The following is a 19754-nucleotide window of genomic DNA, read 5'->3' as shown; positions in this document are numbered from 1 at the left end:
ATAAGCAAACGAGAAGTAAGAGACGGGATTTGTGCGCCGTTTGACCACAGGGACGTGGATGGAGAGCCGTCCTCCTCACTGTCCAGTTAAATTTATGTCATCAAAGCAAATGTGGTTTGAAACAAATTAAAAGTAAGAAGAAAAAAAACTTAAAATGAGCAAGTGAATTCATACAGAAAAAAGTATAAGTTTTTCAAACTAATTCTGGCTCTGTTACCTTTTTTTTAAAACATCTCCTTGATGGTCCTCGTTTTTTTTTCCCCCATAAAGTTATTCAAGTTATAAACTGACCAATCAGATGGGGTGTGGCCTTCCAACAAGCTCCCTTCTGATTGGTGAGAATGGTTGTCATAGAAACCAACTTGGAACCTTGAGTGACACCTGGAGTGAGTTAGTGTGATGTCACCTATACCTAGAAATCGGCTTACTTCCGGGGAGAAAAGAATGTAGAAGCTGCTCAGCCAGTGAGGCCAGTGTGGCGGCGAGGCTAAATAGGCTAAATAAACGCCGCTCGCACGCCTTAATTTTGTTTGAATCAGCATTTCCTTAAAACAAACTTTCACTGCATCCCTAAAGAGGAGGGAAAAGGTTTTCTGTCGGGTCCAACAAGAAATGTATACAAAAGTAATAAATATAAATAAAGTTTAGCCTGTAATACAAAAGGAGTTTATACAAATATACACCTCATGTGTCCAAAGATAATAACCTCAGTCAAATCTGTCCGACACAAGAGGCCTTTGCTCAGCTGTTGGACAGGACAACTTAAAAAAAAAAGAGTTTTATTCAAATGCAGGTTTCTATTTATTTATTTAATGGAGACGTTTCCATAATTGTGCTTTTTTTTTTTTTTAAAGGCGAACAGCAAGCGGGCTTTCCTAGCAGCAGTCAAATGAGCAGGATTCAACCGCGAGGTACGGATGACTGTTTCTCCGTGGAGGCTTGTGTTCGTAGAGTTTTCCTCACGATTAAACTCTCACTGTCCTCACAGTTCAACTCAGCGGCTCAGCAGAAAGCAGAACAGGTGAGGGTTGGTTTTTAACTTCTTCCAGCCATTTCTAAAGGAAAAGGTCACAAACTCTTCTTCACAGCTGCCATGTCAGGTCCTGTAAACAAATAAAGTAGAGAAATGCTTTTCAAATGTTCTGTTTTAAAGACTGCTCCTGATTCCCAACGATTTGAATAAAAAAATACTCAGAAGGGACAAGATCATGTTAAAAACTATTTTCAGGACTTTTCACTCTCCACCTACTTACAGATTTATACTCAACTGCAGTTTTAGAAACATAAAATCCGTTTGAATTCATTCTTGAGAGACGGAATGGGTGTTGATGGAGCTCACAGGCATCAGTCAGAATCAGAGGCTTTCAAATGTAAATCCACGTCCTCTCCAGGGGGACCGGCCCCCACCCTGCAGGTGTCCCTGACCATCGATGAGATGCCAGCCCTGGGCGAGGACATTCGCATGACCGTGACGGTTTCCAACCGCTCCGGCAGCCCCCGGGCCCTGCTGGAGCACATCAGCGCTCAGCTGAAGGAGTACGACAGCAGCCCGCTGAAGAGCTTCTGGGTGTTCCACGGCGAGGTCCTCATCCCGCCGTTTGAAGGTGACCGAGTCCGGAGACCCTCCGGGAGCTTCCATCAACGCCGCGTTGACCGTGTTCTGTACCTTCTCTGCAGCCTTGAGACTCCATCACTTCATTTCCTACTCGGACTATTCCTCCACCGTGGCGGGGGAGGACTTTGTGAATTTGGCGGTGGTGATGAAGGACATGAGGACCAAAGAAAGATTCCTGGCTGCTCAGGAGTTCAGCATTCGTGCTCCACAAATCGCTATAGAGGTACAGCCTTGGATGCTTCCCTCTTCCCTCCTTAGATGATCGTTTCCTCTTTTTGACTGAATCCGGGTTTTAACATCTCAGAGGGATCGTGCGTTCTTCTTTGAGACGGCAATCTCTGCATCTTCAGCCTTCGCAGTTCTAATTTAACTAACGAGTCATTTCAATAGCTGTATGACACATACGTGGTCGACGAACCAATTCAAAGATCCGATCAGATCCGATTCTCTGACCTAAAATGGATCCAGATCATCTGCATCCAAACTTCCAGCAGTGAGACTCAGACAGAAATTCTTGGATTTCTTCCAGATCATCAAGTGGAAATGAAATCTGTGTCCAAACAAACAAGTAAACTAGAATGAATGTCAAATCCATTCACATGTTAGTTTGTTTTAACAGATTTTTATGACAACTTTAACAAAAGGTCCAGTCAAACATCAATTCAGAAGGGCAGGTTTATGTCCTACAGCCACCACTGACTCAATCTGCTGAATTTCAAACAGTAAATTAGACCCCCCCCCCCACCCCCACCCCCACCCCAGACTCTCCTACAGTCAACGGTCTTGACGCCGGGTTGTGACGTCACATACCAGGCAAAGTAAACCCAGTTTTTGCTAGAGTTTTTGTACATTTTTTTAAAAATAGACCTCAAAACCAGCGTCTCGATCCTAAAGGTATTTTGCTCATATCAGTTTATTTCATTTATAAATGTTTTTTTTAATCGTGTAGGTCATTTCCATGAATAACTTGCCTCAGACTGGCTGATCTGGTTAGATTGTAGAAATCTAAATCAATGAATCTATGAATTGATCAACCCCTGAATTCAGTTTTACCCCCAAAAGCATGGCGGTTACCATCTGACTGACACTGCAGACACAGCTGTCCAGTCATCCGGAAGCAGCTTTAGGTGAAGAGGTCACGATGAAGGTCACAGACGTTTCCTGGCTTTGATCAGCGATGCCTGCTCTGACCTGCCGCTCAAACGCTCCATGTTTCATTCCTCCAGAGACTCTTTCCATTCCTTTGTCACAACATGTGTTTATTTATGTCACTTTCTGTGTCCTGTCAAGTCAAGCACGCCTTTCTCCTCCTCCTCCTCCTCTGCCTGAGGCGTCAACAGCTGAAATGTTTTTACCCAGAAATGTCCCCAGAGGTCACCTTTGGACATTTTGTCTAAGAAAAAAAATGTACATTGAGCGTGACACTGTTGTGTAGTCTGAAGCCCAGCTCTCCCATCGCATGTCCGACCCCCGCTCTCCAGGTTGAAGGAGGAGACGGCCTCCTGATGCAGGAGGAGCGCGCCGCCCGCGTGAGCTTCACCAATCACTTCAGCAAAGCTCTGACCGAGGTGGTTCTGACCGTGGAGGGATCCGGTTTGCTTTTGGGGAAACGGGACACAAGGTGAGCGCTCCCTCAGAAGGTCAGAGGCGCTCCTGGCTCCGCCCGCTTCACTCTATCATTCATGCAGCGTTTAAGGCGGGTGGAGGCCACTGAACGGCATCAGAAACATCTTTGAAATGCTTTGGCGTTGCTCACATATTTGTTACCTGACCAAGAAACAAAAGGTTTGTGTTTTCTTTAATAGAAATGCAGTTTAGAATGTTGTCAGGAATGTTTCTGTACCAGCAGAAAGGAGATAACGTCGTGTTTGTGCAGCAATTGCTCCAACTTATTTTGAAATTACAATACCAAAAAGCTCATCTGCAGACACTGAAGAGTCCAATTCCTAACAGCCGAACTTTGCTGTCATGTTTTTGAGTTCATTGGTCTCTAAATAAAGCTTTTATGAATCATTTCAACAGGAAGATTGGATTTTGTGTTCATGCTGTCACTCAGTAAAGGAAGCACTTTGTTGGATTTTATTGTGAAAGTCTCTGTTCTTCTTCCTCCCACAGGGTCGCTGTCCTGGAGCCAGGAAAGACGATCTGGAAGAAGGTGTCGATAACGGCGACTTCGCCCGGCACTAAAGTCCTGATGGCCACGCTGTCGCACGGCGCCGACTCCATCACTGCTTCCAGGAGTTTCCACAAACTGTCCGTCCTTCCTGCCTGACGAGACGCCATCAGCCACATCAGTTTAATGCCGTCAGAGGACGAGAAGGGAAGAATAATATATAAAAACAAAAAAAAGGGGTTACCCTTGTTATAATTTGCTGATAAGTCCATATTTCCTCATTTTTTTTGGCCTAACAAATTGCAACACATGGATTTTTTTCAAGGATGAAATGACATTTAATATAGTAAAATAAATGCGGACCTGTGTGTGAAGACTAAAGGAAAACTTGTGAGCATCATTTTTTGTAGAGTTAGTTTGAATAATTACAGCAGCAGATATCTTAATAATAAAAATGACAAAAAATGTCACCAATAATTCCTACCAGAGGAGACCGACCCAGCTCAGGAAAAGCACTGCTTTTTCTGTCAAATATTAGAGGATAAAAATAGAAAGTTACATTGAGAAGAAAGATGTCTGAGTATGTCTTTCTATCTTTCTGATGATAAGTCATAAATGTTTAAAATTATAGTTTAAAGAATTCAGATAATTCTGAGACTTTGCTTTGAAAGTGTCCAGAAAACAATAAGGAGCTGGACTTGGATTTGTTGGTTTTATCATTTTCAGTGTTATAAGAAATTAAAAAAGAAATGTTTATAAGAAAAATTATGATGGAAAAATAACTATTTTTAAGGTGTTTTTTCTTTCTGCTTTTTCTTTTGTTGGATTCTTGCTTGGATTGCAGAATTATAACATTTCACCCCAAACTAATCTGTTTATTATTTATTTATTTATTTTATTTAACCTTTATTTACCCGGGAAATGTCCCATTGAGATTAAGAATCTCTTGGGGGGAAACAATAAATTACATTTACAATAAAAATGTCAACATTTAAAACGTAAAATGAGAGTTTATGTAAAACAGGTACAGTTAAAAGTGACTTTCTCCTCCAATCTCAGCCTGGATTTTAAAAATATTCAGAGGAATGAGTTCTTAAAATTTCCAGCTTTTTTGTAGTGTTCCATGTGGAGGGGTCAGAAATACCAGAGCCTTTTTTCCCAGTCCTGTACGAGCAAACGAAACAAAATGCACTGTTGGACTACTATAGTGACATTTCTGAAGTTGGAAACATTTAAAACATTTCCAAAAGCTATTAAACAATGTAAAACCTTCAAGGTGTGACAGTAGAGCGTCTTTGTCTGCGTCATGGTGGTTCGTCCTGCTTTGTTCCTGCTTTTCAGAATCATTTCACCTCCCAGCGACCCACAGATAAGAGGCGGTTTCTGCTTCACACGTCCTGCTTGTCTGGCTGTTTTTTTTCTGTTTTTTTGTACAGATAAAAAAAACCCATGCTTAAAGTGTCAGAGGCAGCAAAAAAAAAAATACAGGTCTAGAAATATTGGTTTGGTTTCCACCAATGATACACTGCTCACTAAATTTCATTGCAAACATGAATACAGATAAACAAGTTATGAACAAGTTTATTGTTTGCATGCTGCTCAATAATATTGATGTGATTATTTAATGAGGTTTTGTAACCACACTGTTTCCTTCCTGGTTCCTCCCACTCAGGTGAGTGACAGCCGTTTTCATGGCTGCAGTCTGCAGCTTTGCCGCTAGAGGGCGCTCATCGTTTAGTTGGTGAAGAACGGTTTTCTCTTGCAATCATTTATTAACATTTACACGTGGATAAAAAAAATCACAAAAATACAGAGACAGTATTTTAGCATTTTATACATGTTTCTTATATACCAGAAGAAAAAAATGCCAGTGAAAATGTTTTTAAATCCTGCAATAACGACATTTTCCAGAGCTCCACCCCTTCATATAAGGTCTCACTGAAAAGCCCCAAATGTCCTCTGCAGACACCAAAGGAAGTTTACTCAGATATTTGCAGTGGTTAGGAGACATTTTGGTTTAGAAATGGACACATTTGCATGCTGGTAGTCAGGGGGACGTAGTTTAAACTGAAACCAACTCATGGAAACAAAGGTTAAAGATGAGAAATGCTTGCACATCTAAGGTGCTTGCATTATTTTATCCCTTGTGCTATCCTAGGCACTTTAACATTGGGAGTTGGGTCATCTAGACCCACTAGACAGTGCGCTGAACCTTTTTTCTTCAATGATTTGTGATCTTCACTGGTGTCCATGGATTACATGAAATCTTTCCACCTTTATCCACCTTTGTCATGGTAGGGAGAACACGTCAATGGAAGGGGGGGGTCATCTAAGATAGCACAAGGGTTACACTGTTAAAATGTGGGAAAAAAGACAAATTGAAGACTTGCAAAGTGCTCACCTGTTTCCTTTTATCAGTGACTCATTGATTCTTTTGTGATGTCAAAAATTTAGGAGTTTTTTTCTCTTTTCAGAAACGTTTCCCCAATATTTTTTTTATTTCTACTTTAGCATTTAGTGTAATATAAAATTTTCACCCTCGACCTAACGAGAAATCTTTTTTTTTATCCTCAAATTCTGCTCCTAGAGTATAGCAGGTTTTCTTGCCTTTAATATAATTTAAGATGTGATTTAAAAAAACAAACAAAGATAAAATAAAGGAGGTCCACCTGTATCGCCAGCTTCCATAATTTTATAATTAAATTTGTACGTAAATGTTTTTCATTAATTACTGCAACCTTGCTGTAATGCGTTGCTGCACCTCCAATCTTCCACCAGATGGCAGCAGTCGAACAGGATGTGAAGAAAATTTATGTTCAAAATAAAAACATTCACATATAAAATATATATTTAAAATGTCAAAAAAGACAGAGTCTTGCTACTTTACAAAAAAAGGTAGATTTTCCCTTTTATCGACCAGAAAAGTCAGACCAAAAACAGGTGATGAAGGGGAGTTCTTTGGCCTGAGACAGATCCATCACCGGTAGATCAGTCCCAATTATCCCACTTTCCAGTGCGGCCGCTCCTCTTTCTGACAGCATAATGGGTCTGTGAAGTGAAGAAGGAAGAGTCGGTTCTGACTGTTCATCTGCAGCTTCAAACCCAGGACTGCTTCCACTTGAGGGCCTGCAGGTTGACATGTGCTCTGATCTCACCTCAGCTCCAGAGAGATGGAGGCAGAGTCGTTGGCAGACGGGGACGATAATCAGGCTCCACAGTCGCTGATTTTCAGACAAATTAAACGTCAGGGGAAAGCAGGGAGCGGGAAAAGCCATAAATTATTAACGGCTCCCCGTCACGGCCTCCTCCTCCTCCACCTCTTCCTCACCCCTCGCTCCTTTCTCCCATCCCTCCCCTCTGGTTCCTGGAAGTTGCTCCTTGCACGTCTTTCTCTTCGTTTTCAGACCTCCATCTCCCTCTGTGTTCAATCCGTCCCTCTTCTTTTGCCAGGCACCTCCTCTTCATCCCCTCTTCCTCCAAACATTGTCCAGGATTTCCTCACTCATTCTAATCCCTGCTCTCCTTTTGACTTGACAAATTTTCATCCCTCCCATCAATCTGCATCATCAGTATCATTTACTGAAGATCCTATCCTCATCCTTCCTTTTAAACTCTTCTTCTTTTTTAATTCCTCCGTTTGTTGTTTTTTCAGTTCTCAATAATTCCTTCTCTTTCCGTAGTGGACGTCTCCTTTTTTCTGTCTTTTGGTTGAACCTTGATGTTAAATATTGGATTAAAGAAACATGGCATTAAAAAAAAATTAAATGCGGAAAAAAGGAGTTGCCATAGTAATGTGATAAATTTTTTGTAATTTGAGACAAACCTGACATCATTTATTGGTAAATTCCTTCCAACTAGTTAAAATTTCAATTTATTTCTTTGTATCTTTAACAGTTTGCAAGGTAAATTATTTTAAAGTAGAAAAAAAAGTCCCAGAAAGAGCAACAACAACCAAAGAACATTTATTGATGTTATTTCTTCCAATATCTTCTTTTAACAGTTCCTTTGTGTGTGTGTGTGTGTGTGGGGGGGGGGGGGGGGGGGGGGGATAAAAGGCCATTCTATATTGTTTTTAAGTTCAAATTCTTTTACTCTGCTGTAGAATCGGTTTATGTATGAAGTAAAAATCAATGTTTTATAGCCCGGTAGTCAAAATAAAAAACATTAAGGAAAATTGGCTTAAACCATTTCAACTTTAAAGCCTCGAATGGCTGCTACTCGCCCCTCGTTCTCCCTTTTGGCCCCTCCCACCCTGGTCAGAGCTGCATGTGACAAGCTTTTCTGTTGATTTTATCACCACAGCAACCACTTTATTTATATATTTTTGTCACAAGGGGTTGATGAACGGATCAGATGTAACTTTTAGGAGAATCCACAAAAGTAATTCTTGGCGGTTTCCTTGGCAAAGGAGGCTTTCTTTTTAAACCACGCCCCCAAGCCGAATCATGTCATTCAGCTTGAGCCAACGATTCATGTATTCAGTTTTCACAATATTCCCATAAAAAAATGCGAGCAAAAGAGGAACGCCATTTTTGTGAGGTCGCCACTCTAACTATTGGATTTACGAAATGTTTTTTTCAGCCCCATCAATTTCTCTTTTTGGGGGGCGTGGGGTCGTTCATTATGCCCAAAAATTCCTTTTCACCGGGTACCAGGGACGTTTGTGGTGGGGGTCAAATTTTTGTTCGAAGGCGAGTTGGAAGGAGGAATTGTGAAAATAATCTGGTCCTTCCGTCCAGGATGGCCGCGGCTGCTGCGGCTGCGGCTGCGGCTGCAGACGGGACAGAATGAGGACAGGAACTTTTTAAAGCAGTGAAGCCTCAAAGAACCCTCTTTTCAGCCTGTGGAGCAGCTCTGCGTCAGCTTGTTTTCAGCGGATGAGTCCAGATAGTTTTGGACCAAAAAATATGTAGCTAAAGAGAAATTGTTGTTGTTTATTTTCTTCCAAACAATCTGCTGCTTCTGCCTGTGCCCCCTGTTTGAATTGGCCTGAGGAAAGGAAACATCCAAACCCAAACGTGTTCACGTCTCACTGGCGGTGGGATTCCTGCTGCGTCTCTTACAGAAAAATGTTTGGTGTCACTAATTCCTGCCAGTCTGGAGGAGAAAAGCCGCAGATGGTGAAGTTGGCCGTGGACGCCAGCTCTGCTGAGCTCCTCCCGTTTCCTTGTGTTGGTAACTCATGCAGGTCTGTTGGAAGAGGACCACCACGGTTTGTCTTTAGATGTTCTTTATTTAGCAAGAAAATCGTCCAAAAGAAAAGCTTTCAATTTCATCTGCAGTTCATGGTGAAAACCATCCATCCAACCAGATTCCAAACCAGATGAATCCCTTTTGGGGTCATGGGGTTGCTGGAGCCTATCCCAGCTACTGATGGGCAAAGACGGGGGACACACTTTGGACAGGCTGCCTGTCCAGTGAAGGGCCACACAATCCAATGTCACCAATTCACCTGTAAAGCATATTTTTGGACTTTCTGGAGGAAACCAGACGGATAAAACATGCGTGCCAGAGGAGAACATGCAAACTCCACACAGAAAGGACCCAGCTGGGATTTGAACCAGGGCCTGGGGTGAAAGTGCTGACCACCACACCATCGTGCAGCCCCATGGTGGTATTTAAAAACAGCTACGTTTTCCTGTTTCAGGTTTCTCCATCTCGAAATGAAAAACTGAAGATTTCTAGAAATCTCTGTTGTGAAGGTCCTGCAGTTGGATTTTGGTTTTTGTCTTCTGCTGTTTTCCATTTCAGCCTCACAGGGTTAAGGTCGATCATCCACAGCTGTCTTTATGTGCTTCTGTTGTCAGATCATCTCCTTTTTCACTCTTATGTTGCTCTTTTGGTTGGTAAAAACCCACTCTGATGAAAATGGTGTTTTTGGTGTTTTTAACTTGTTCTTGTGGTATTTTTTTATGATGGAGGACATAAAGAAAAATCCTCTTAAATTTGTATTTCTGACTTTCTTTATTTCAATCGTTGTGAATCAGGAGTAGATGAAAAAAATGCAGTGTGAAAACAATCCACAAGCTCCCAGCACCGGAGAGAGGAAGTGGGGGCGGGGTTGCTTCTTGCCAGCTACCCACAACTTCTGATGAATGATTTCTGATGAACTCCTGTCGCTCTGCAGGAACGATGTCCTCGAAAACGACACAGGTTCTTTGATTCCAGTTAAAAACCTTTCAAGTCTCATCTCTGAGTGTTAGATGAATCTCTGCCTTTGCTTTAGGAAAAAAAAAAGATTTTCCTTTAAGACCAAACTAAGGAAAAAGTGGCTAATTTGTATATTTTCAGGCAGAATCTTCCTACTCAAAAATTAAGGAATCCCAGTTCATGAAAATCTAAATTGTCTAAAAAAATAATAAAATAAAATGAAATAAAATAAAAATAAATAAATAGTGAAAGGACTTGAAATGAAAAAGAGAATCGTGGAATTGTGGGAGTGTCACCACTTAAAAAGTGCAGGGGACTGTTAACAATTACCTTTTTGGAGTTTTGAGTATTTAGTTGAGTGAAATACAATCATTTCACTTTCCCTTTCCTGTTTTTCTTTTTGGCTTTGTATAACACAAGAAAAAAAAAGGTATTTTTTTTTTAGGACTGTAAAGGTCAAGCGACATTTTGCAACCAGAATATGTGTCACAATTTTCTGAGTCAGTTAGCCATCTTGGCTTCAGGGCACATGACTTAATCAGCCAATTAGAGCGGCGGTTGATTAAAATGCCTGGACTGGGAGCAACCTTGGCCAAGAAAGAAATGGGCCGGTGAATGAATAATCACCCCGAGAGTGCAGGAGCACTGCGGGATGGATTGCATTTATGGAAGATTTAAAATGAAACAATCTCAGATTTAGAGTTTTTACTTCTTTTTCCTGAAGACGAACCGCCGACAACTGTGTCTGAGAGAGAGCGGAGAAAGAAAAAGGTCTACAGGAACATCAATCCTTTATACAATAGTGTTTGGTAAAACATAATTCTAACATATGTTTAATATGTGCTTTAACACAACAAACATTTTGTATTTTGCTCTTTTCTGGTAAAATTTGGATATTGAATGAACATTTTTGCTATAAATAAACATCCCAAATATCCTCATTTTTACATTTTTAGTGACCCATTGATGCTCGAGTGATCAGTAGCACATTAAGCCTCGTCACTGATGGGTAAATTCAATGTTTTTTATGCTGAAACATGCATCTTCCTTAACCAAAGCTGCACAGCTGAAGGTTGCTGTAGAAAAACTCAAAGCTGTGTTCCAGGAGGAAGAAGAGGTGGATCGTTTTACCACAGTGCAGAATCACAGCAATGTTTTGGAGCAACTCCAACCTCACTCTAATGACACATTTATTTCAGAGCTAGAAATGCGCCGGCTTTAATTTCACGCTGAACGCATTTGGATATAAGCAAGAGGCACAAAAAGAGAGAAGCTGGGAGGGAGAGCAGGGAAAAGGAAAAATATATATATATTTTATTTGATTTTCTGCTAAAACTAACACCCAAAAAAAGATGTGAAGGACGTCAAACGAAGAATGGGGAACCAGAAAATAGGTTTACTTTTCCATATTTAAATAATTTAAACATATTTCAAGATTTAAAACAGTAAATAAATGCTTTTAACTTTTTCTTACGACATAAAAAGGGAAAAAAGGAGTAAATAAAACGAGGGGAAACCCATTTCAGTAGTTGTAGCTTTCAAATATGATCCATTTTTTAAATGTCATTTGCTTTTTCAGGATTCAGTACAGTAACTGCAACACCATTAACATAAAAAAGGCCAGCATTTGTGCAAAAGTCTTTCATTTTTGCAAGGCAACAATTCAGCTTTGGTTTTTCATGTTTTAATTCATAATCAGGTATGATTTAAATTCTTTCCCAGGATTTTTATTTATAGGACCGTCTGCATCAAAATGTATGTCAACTGATGTGATCTGGTTTACTAACCAGGTCAAACATGTGAAACAGGTAAAAAAAAAAAGTCTAGTTCTTCTCTCTTCACCTCTCCTGGACACAAACTTCCTGCTCTCTTAAAAAACCCCAAAAAACTTTACCTCATGTAGTACATACATGTACGTGTACATGTACTTTACAAGTATCCCTCCTTCCCTGCAGTTTGACACCTGTTAAAAATCAGCGTTTAGATTTTTACTAAATGAATTTGTTTTGTCTTTAGATCAGAAATATTCAAAATATTATCCCTTCATTTTTCTTAGTGTGACATATTTCATCTCCCTGCTCTAAATAATGTGGAGTTGTGATTATTTTTCAGAAACAGAGCAGATTAAATCAGACAAAAGCAAAGCAGAACCTGGGATTTTTCTCCTTCCATGTTCCCACATGTTGCTCTCTAGTTTTGAGGTTCCTCACAAAAGAAACAACAGCTTTTACCCATGATTCAGGCTCACACCTGATCTGAGAGCGTTCCCCTTCCCGCCGCTGTGACATCTGAGCGACGCTCAGTCAGAAAATCCCCGTTTGGATGAGGCATCGCAGATCAGGACGTCTGCTTACTACAAACACTCATCGGGCGAGCTACTCATAAAAAGAAACCCTCACATCTTCGCGCAGCTCCTGCACCCACATTATGCAGGACTGTGTTGCCATGGTAACATCAGTGGAGGGATACGTGAAGTATCTTGTTTGCTCTTTGAAGTGCCCTCTTAAGCGCCGTTGTAAGAAGATGAACATGCAAAAAAACATGAAAAGAAGCGACAAAAGTCTGTCTTTGCACCTGGAAACCTACCAAATACAAGATGTGACTTCAGAAAAGAAAACTAGCTGACATTGTTTTTGCATCTGAAGATGCTTAAGCTGGAGGCTGAGGCCATTTTTTATGATCCAAACCTGCAGGGGGAAAACTAACAAACGCGAACGCACCAGAGGAAGCCGAAAACATGAATTTTGCATCAGGCAGTGAAGCTCAAAATGAAGAAGGTGTTGCGGTGGCATTGAATGCCTCGGTGCATAGCTAACAAGTTTATATGAATGCAGCCCGAGTGGGTGGTGATGCTCTGTGGTCGATAGGATTCACACCAGGCTTTCAACATCACGCAGTCTCCTCAGCTCACAGCTCCATTTTTACAAAGGTAATCATCCCTCCTCTGTGGATTTTCTCAATTCATTGCCCTAATACACACACATACACATACACACACACACACACACACACACACACACACATTAGTCAATTCTCTTTCCCACTGTGACACCACCACTGATGGAGTGATGAAATGATTTTCTCCTCCAGTGGCTTTCAATTCACATTAGTGGGAATATTGTGCTTCACCTTTTTAAACGGTTGCAGGTAAATTAAAGTATATTGGGTCCGCGGAAAACCAATCCTAGTCTCCTTATTGTTAGAGAGTTTGGGTGTATGTGAGAATCTGTCTCTACTTTTAAAGAGGAGAGCACTTTTTCTTGAGATTTTGCGAATTCTGTCGACGTTTTTCTCCCCCCTGCGGATCTTTCAGCTGCCTCCGCCAAACCAGAACGATTCATGCAGGTGAGATGAAAACAGGAAGGAAATCTTCACGTGGCGACAGACCAGGAAGACATTTTGGTTTATTCTATTGGAACAGGTACGACTCCCTCAACAAACTTGTCCACTTCAGCAAAAAAAGAAAAAAAAAACATTTGAGAGAACAATAGCCCAAGAAAACAAATCGACATCTGACGCCAGAGCAATACCAACGAGGAACCTGAGTAGCAGTCAGGTAATTTGAAAATCGGAATCTGCGATCTAAACCTCCTCCTGGCACAGCATGGATGTCCTGACTGCTGATTTAGGTCTTAAACCTTCAGGTAATTTGTTCTCGCCAGCTCAGATTCAGCCTGACGAGCCCAGAATGTGCAGCTGCTGGCTCACAAACGTCAGGCTGTTATTTTTCTCCTTTCTCCTCAGATTCTGCATGTTTGAGCCCAAACGGATCAGATTGTTGAGTAAATGTGGCTGCAGTCATTGACTCTAACAAGTTTGACGTTTTTTTAACCGTAACAGTGGCTAAATGGCTTGATATCCTTTTATTTTCAAGCACAAAATAAAAAAAGGAAGGGCTTAAAAAAGGAGATGGTAAATAAAAGATCATTTTAATTCCCATACAAATGTTTTTTAACTTTTTTGTTACTTCTTAGTAGCAGTTATAGAAATGTTTTTGAGCTTAATGCTCATGTTAAGGCATATAAATGACAGGGATTTATGTGATTTAGATTCGTTTTTGTGACAGAAGTGACAGAATTTTAAGTAAATTAAATTTTATAGATTTGGATGAGAAACCAAGCGTTCATAGATCTGCCAAACTAATCTGACTGTAAAAATGTGATGTGATGATGTCAGTCAGATCTCTCTCTCCGCTTGTTGATCCGGTCCATCAGGTCACTTTTAAAAGAAAAGAAAAAGGTTTTAACTCCAGCAGATTTTTAATACCAGTAAACAAGCAAGAATTGCTTCACAGTTAATTAGCTTTGATCCAAGCAGTTTTTAATGTCTTCTACAATGATCAGCCATTTTCAAGCTGAAAATGGAGTTAACAAACGGCGCGATTGCTGCCTTTAAGTCTCTGCTGAGGGATAAACAGGCTGCAACCCTCCTCTTCCACCCTGATGAGCTGCTTTACTCAGTCCTGCCACAATTAGGTGCAACCCACTAAACTTGTGACAGCTTCCCTAACCATGATAAATTGCACAGGGAGGGAAGAAACAACTTTCTAAACTTCTGGTTGATTAATTTAGTCTGTTTGGTTTCAAAACACTCGGAGGTTCTGACGATTGAACCTCCAGGAGTCCGAGGAATTTTAAATTCTCTATTATTGTGAGGAGAGACCCAGACCTTTTTGTTTACTCAAATTTCAACTTCACAGCTATAACGTCTGTTTTTCTGCTACATTAGGTACATTTTTGGTTATTCAAATGATGGTTTTTGCGAGGAAATTCTTGATGCAAACAAACCTCTTCAGGACAAACTTTTGCATAACTCCTGCAGTGGTTTTCGGTTGAACAGATGAAGCTCTTGCTTCTGGTGGAGTTTGGAGACAAAGACGCCGTTCAAGGCTTTACAGGAAAACTGCAGAGAAAAGGTTCCCGACACTCACAGAAAAAGCAAATCAATTCTGTCTTTTTCCTGAACAGCGAGTTTATATTTGCATCTTCCTTCATCCATCTGGCTGTGAGGGACCCACAAAGCAGCAAACTTCACTGATTGCATTTCAAATTTGCTGATAAAGTCTGTCAAATCTCCACCGTGCCCCCAGGATTTTCCAAAGTGAGCTTAAGAAGGAGGCATTCTTCGTCTTCTTTTTTCTCACTCACTCCCCACTCTCTGCTGTGTACCTTCTCCTCTACAGCACTGAAATAATTGATGCTTTTACCCATGTTCTCCTTCTCCACTTCACCCAGCCACTCTCCTTTCCCTCACCTCTCTTTTCCTCCAATCTCATTCTAATGCATGGCTGTGTATATTTGGCCTTTGTGGAGACAGCCCGACTCCTGGAGGATTCTCCTGGAATCAATTTAGGCCGCCCGTGCCAAGCCACTGATCAACAATTTACAGGCCATCAACTGCTGAGGATGCTGGGAGCCTGTTTAACCAGTATATCATGTGACTGACAAGACAGTGCATTTACACTTGGTACAGTCCAAGCTTTAAACACGTCTGGAAAACACTGAACCTGTACATCCAACACGTTTGCGCCACCTCTTATTGTTGAAGGTGGGTTAACAGTTGGCACAACTTTTCTCTCCACTGACATGAAAGAAGAGCGGAGCAGCACAAATAACACCACAAGGGAGAAAACGCATGAGCAACACTGTGATTAAAGAGGCGGAGCTTCAACCTGCATGAATAAAATCTGCATGTCAGATGGATCCAAACGTGTGCGCTGCAGCCCCATTACCATCACCGGTTTCCTCCTGGAGATTAATGACAGCCGTTCTGTGTCCACCAAGTTCACACGGGGAGTCATAAAGAAAAAAGAAAAAAACGGAACAAGAGCATGAAAGGGAAATAAAAAAGAAAACAGTGGGAGAAAATAAATGGGGCAGTTTGAATGCCAGGCACATAGGAACGCAGTGGTTGCCATGCAACCACCATATAAAGTGGTGTTGTCTCAGTAATGCTACCTGGCGTTCTGTTCGGTGATTTAATCAGCTCACCCCGCTAGCCATAAATCATCATCAAGCCGAATTACACGAGCGAGAAGTGAGACGCAGCCAAAGACTGAAATCCACATCAGGACGGCTGATGTTTCAGCTTGTTGATGTTCAGTTCTCACGTCAGACCTATTCCCTTCCGGAGCTCTGATGTTCGTTGCTGCGTGGAGGTGAGCGGACTCCTACAAAGCCTTCAGCTTCAGGCAGAATCAGATTGTTTAAAGTCACAACAATTGATTCATCGGCTATCCTAAAGTATATTTATGGAATGTGATGTGGATGGATGTTTGATGACTAACATGTTGTTGCAGTCACTTTCAAACACTTGCCCCAGTTTGAACCTGTTATATATTAAAGTAGTCATGACTGTTTTTGAAGATTTATTTGAGGCTGTTAATAATCTAACAGCAGGAGTCTGCCACTGTGGCTCTTTACCCTTCAATTGTGGCCCTTTTACCGTCCATCGTGGCTGTTAAGAAAGAAAAGAAAAAAGAGTATTTAGTAAGTTTATGTTTCATTTATGCCAAAAAGACAACATTTCCTTTATGTTTAGATTGATAGTAACATGTATGTACAAAGCTCTGGCTTTTTGTTAGAAATTGAAGTTAAACTTTGTGGGTCCAGTCAGAAATTGACCTAAATGGATCTTGAAGACCCCCTCCTGGAAATGTCCCTTGGCTGAAGAACGACCATCTCCAGATCCCATATTTTACTTCAAATGAATGAGGTACTGCATTAGTGAGAGAGAAAGCATGAAAACTGGAACATCTGTTGTAGGAATAAACAATTTGTTGCTGCAACAGTGAAACAAGATGACGCAAACGAACAAAATCAGTGAATTATTGTTCAAAAACAGATGGGAAGCACGAGCAGGAAGGAGAAAAACACATGCAAAAACACTGGAACATCTGGAATAAAACAAGAGATTCAGGTCAGAAGCTGCAAGAATGGAGTCTGCATTACAGGTGAGGAGAATGCCCATGTAGTGCATCTTAATTTGACAGTGACAAAAAGATTTCTCTTATTTTGAGACGGTCAGGCATGACGAACAGGAAGTAGCTACCAGAATAGACGACCTTTCTCTGCACCGTCTCCTCTCTTCATCAAAAAGCTTCCGCATTTGAAGCTTGATACAGTCACAAAATGTTGCAATCTATGCTGCTTTTTTATGCAGGGCTCCAATAAAAAGAAGCTCAAATTACTCTGATTGATGTCTAAATGTGAATTGATGGTAAATCAGGTTTAGCTGCAAAATAAAAAAAATAAACCCAAAGACTTTTTTTTTCAGAGCTCCTCTCAGCCGAATACAAACTTGTAGAAAAGTGTAGCCTTCTGATTTACATACACAGAAGCCCTCTGAATTCAAAAATAACCAAAGACGCCTACACTTAAGATTTTTGGTGAATAAAAAAGAAAAAAAGTCCCACAAAGTTTTAAACTTAGAAGTTGAGTTCCTCTCACAGCGATGAAAAACTAAACTATGCTTGAGGTTTTTGGTTCCGATTTTTAAGTCATTTTTTAATCAAAACGCTTTTAAATGGAAACCTTGTGGCTTTTTTAAAGCAGAAACTGTACGGTTATTATTTATAGACTCCTCCAGCTTTTCCTACTTTTATCTGCTTTACAACACACAAACACCAAAAACACATTCTGTCCCAAAATACCACTTTGAAATTTGTCAGAAAATGTTATAATCTGGTTTTTAAATAAGTGTCTTCATGCCAGCCTCCTGGGGGGGGGGGTTGTTTTCTTTTTTGATAAATCCATTCCATGGTCTGGCGTCAACAACCAATTCAAAAGTCACAGAGACTCGTCTGCTGCCGGACATCCAAACCATGCTTGGACTCCTTATTGAACGGATTTGCTGTCGTGTGATTGGCTGAATAGATTTTCTGCCTGCTGACTATAAACTCAATAAATTCATGCTGGTGGCTCAATAAAAAAAACCTGAACGGATTTTTTTAAACTAACAAGCATTGTTAGTTCGACAATAAAGTCAGTCGTAATGCATTCAGATTGTCTTTTAATTATGTGAGTTGTGTACTTTTAAATGCGCGACATGTTCTCTACAGTTTACATAATTTCATGATCAGTTCCTGGCTGTCGGTGGACAAGCTTCCCGCGTTTAATATCAGAGATTACTGGCTTTGTTCAGTTTTGTGAGAGACTGGCTAACACGATGATAGGAACAGTGTAAGAAAATTGGATTCAAGCTGTAATCCATAATTAAAAACCAAGCCTAACAGGCATTTTGGCATGTAATTTACACTGCGAGAAGATGATTTGCACTTCTTCACTGCAGCGCTGGTGTGCAGCCTTCATCTGGCCCCACGCTGACGACTAATGCAGGCGTCCAAAAAAGTGTCAAACCAAAACCTTCAGAGACGCCGTCTGTTCTCATCAACTCCACTTGTTCCTAAAGTGTTCAATTTTTCACCACTCGGAAGATTGTCTTGCCCGCACATTGGTCAAAGTGTCCTTGGGCAAGACGCTGAACGCCACATTGGTCCTGGTGGTTCTTGGTTGGCGCTACTGTTCGGCATCCGTGTGTGAATGTGTGTGTGTGCAATGGGGGACTGGGGCTGACTGCACAGCTCCTTGGGCCTTCTAAGTTTCCACTATTTAATGGTTATTTAAAAAAAAAAACACCTTTAATCAATCAATCAATCTTTGAGGTGGCACTGTATGGATTAAAAGCTAAAAATGATCAAAGACTTAAAACCATCAAAATGAAATAATACACAGAACGCCCTCAACCCTCCCTCCGTCAGCATAAATAAATCCATGACACAAGAATAAATTAAAGCCGCAAGCGGCGTTGTATGGCCCGCAGACGCAACCCGCCTTCCACGCCCAACTCTACGCACTACCGCGGCCCTCTCCGCCCTCACCGCCCACAAATTAAAAGCTAATCAAGGCTGGATTTGCTCATAATGCTAACTATGCTAACTATGCTAATGTGACTAAAAGTCCTAGCATAGCGATCAGCATAATCAACTCTCTCAGAAAAACACATTTCCTAAAATGCTAATTATGCTAACCATGCTAGCTATGCTAATGTGCCTAAATGAGCTAGCATTGCGATTAGCATCATCAACTGACTCAAAAAAACACATTTCCTAAAATGCTAATTATGCTAACTATGCTAGCTATGCTAATGTGGCTAAAAGTGCTAGCATAGCGATCAGCATCATCAACTGACTCAGAAAAACATATTACCTAAAATGCTAATTATGCTAACTATGCTAACTATGCTAATGTGGCTAAAAGTGCTAGCATAGCAATCAGCATCTTCAACTGACTCAGAAAAACACATTACCTAAAATGCTAATTATGCTAACTATGCTAGCTATGCTAACATAGCTAAAAGTGCTAGCATAGCGATCAGCATCATCAACTGACTCAAAAAAACACATTTCCTAAAATGCTAATTATGCTAACTATGCTAGCTATGCTAATGTGGCTAAAATTGCTAGCATAGCGATCAGCATCATCAACTGACTCAGAAAAACACATTCCTCCATTGGTGAGAGTTATATGTCATAAGTTGCTAAAAAGCCCACTTTTTCCAAAATGGCGGCTTTTCTGTTGATTTTATCTCCATAGCAACCATTTTATGTTTTGGTCCCCTCGGGAGGACGAACAGATTGACGTCAGTTTCGGACAAATCGGTAAAAGTAAACTTTTTGTCGTCCTTAGCAACAGTGGTTTTATGCTAACCACGCCCACATTCCTTATATGTCCATATCCAGTGTTTTTCAATGTATTCAGTTTCAGGCATGAATGCATGCATTCAATTTTCACTGTATTGTATTGAAATGCATGGGAGTTATAACAGTGCGCCACTTTGCTAGCTTGCCACGCGCACGCCGTTCAAAATCTACAACTT

General features: G+C 40.8%; 1 protein-coding gene across 1 annotated transcript in view; it reads left to right on the top strand.

The window, feature by feature from the left end:
- LOC101158944 (protein-glutamine gamma-glutamyltransferase 5) overlaps positions 1-4526 on the top strand; it is an 11274-nt gene extending 6748 nt beyond the window's left edge. The window contains exons 9-15 of the mRNA XM_023956336.1: positions 1-15; positions 855-911; positions 989-1021; positions 1392-1604; positions 1678-1838; positions 3097-3236; positions 3731-4526. The exon at positions 1-15 is cut by the window's left edge and continues 225 nt beyond it. Coding sequence (XP_023812104.1) covers positions 1-15; positions 855-911; positions 989-1021; positions 1392-1604; positions 1678-1838; positions 3097-3236; positions 3731-3887 — 776 coding nt within the window. The 3' untranslated portion in view covers positions 3888-4526. The remainder of the gene's footprint in view (positions 16-854; positions 912-988; positions 1022-1391; positions 1605-1677; positions 1839-3096; positions 3237-3730) is intronic.
- Positions 4527-19754: the final 15228 nt, after the last annotated feature.

This window comes from Oryzias latipes, chromosome 7 (genome assembly GCF_002234675.1).
Source record: "Oryzias latipes chromosome 7, ASM223467v1".
Lineage (NCBI taxonomy): Eukaryota > Metazoa > Chordata > Actinopteri > Beloniformes > Adrianichthyidae > Oryzias > Oryzias latipes.
Note: the sequence above shows the minus strand (reverse complement) of the source record. Positions and strands in the feature narration are given on the sequence as shown.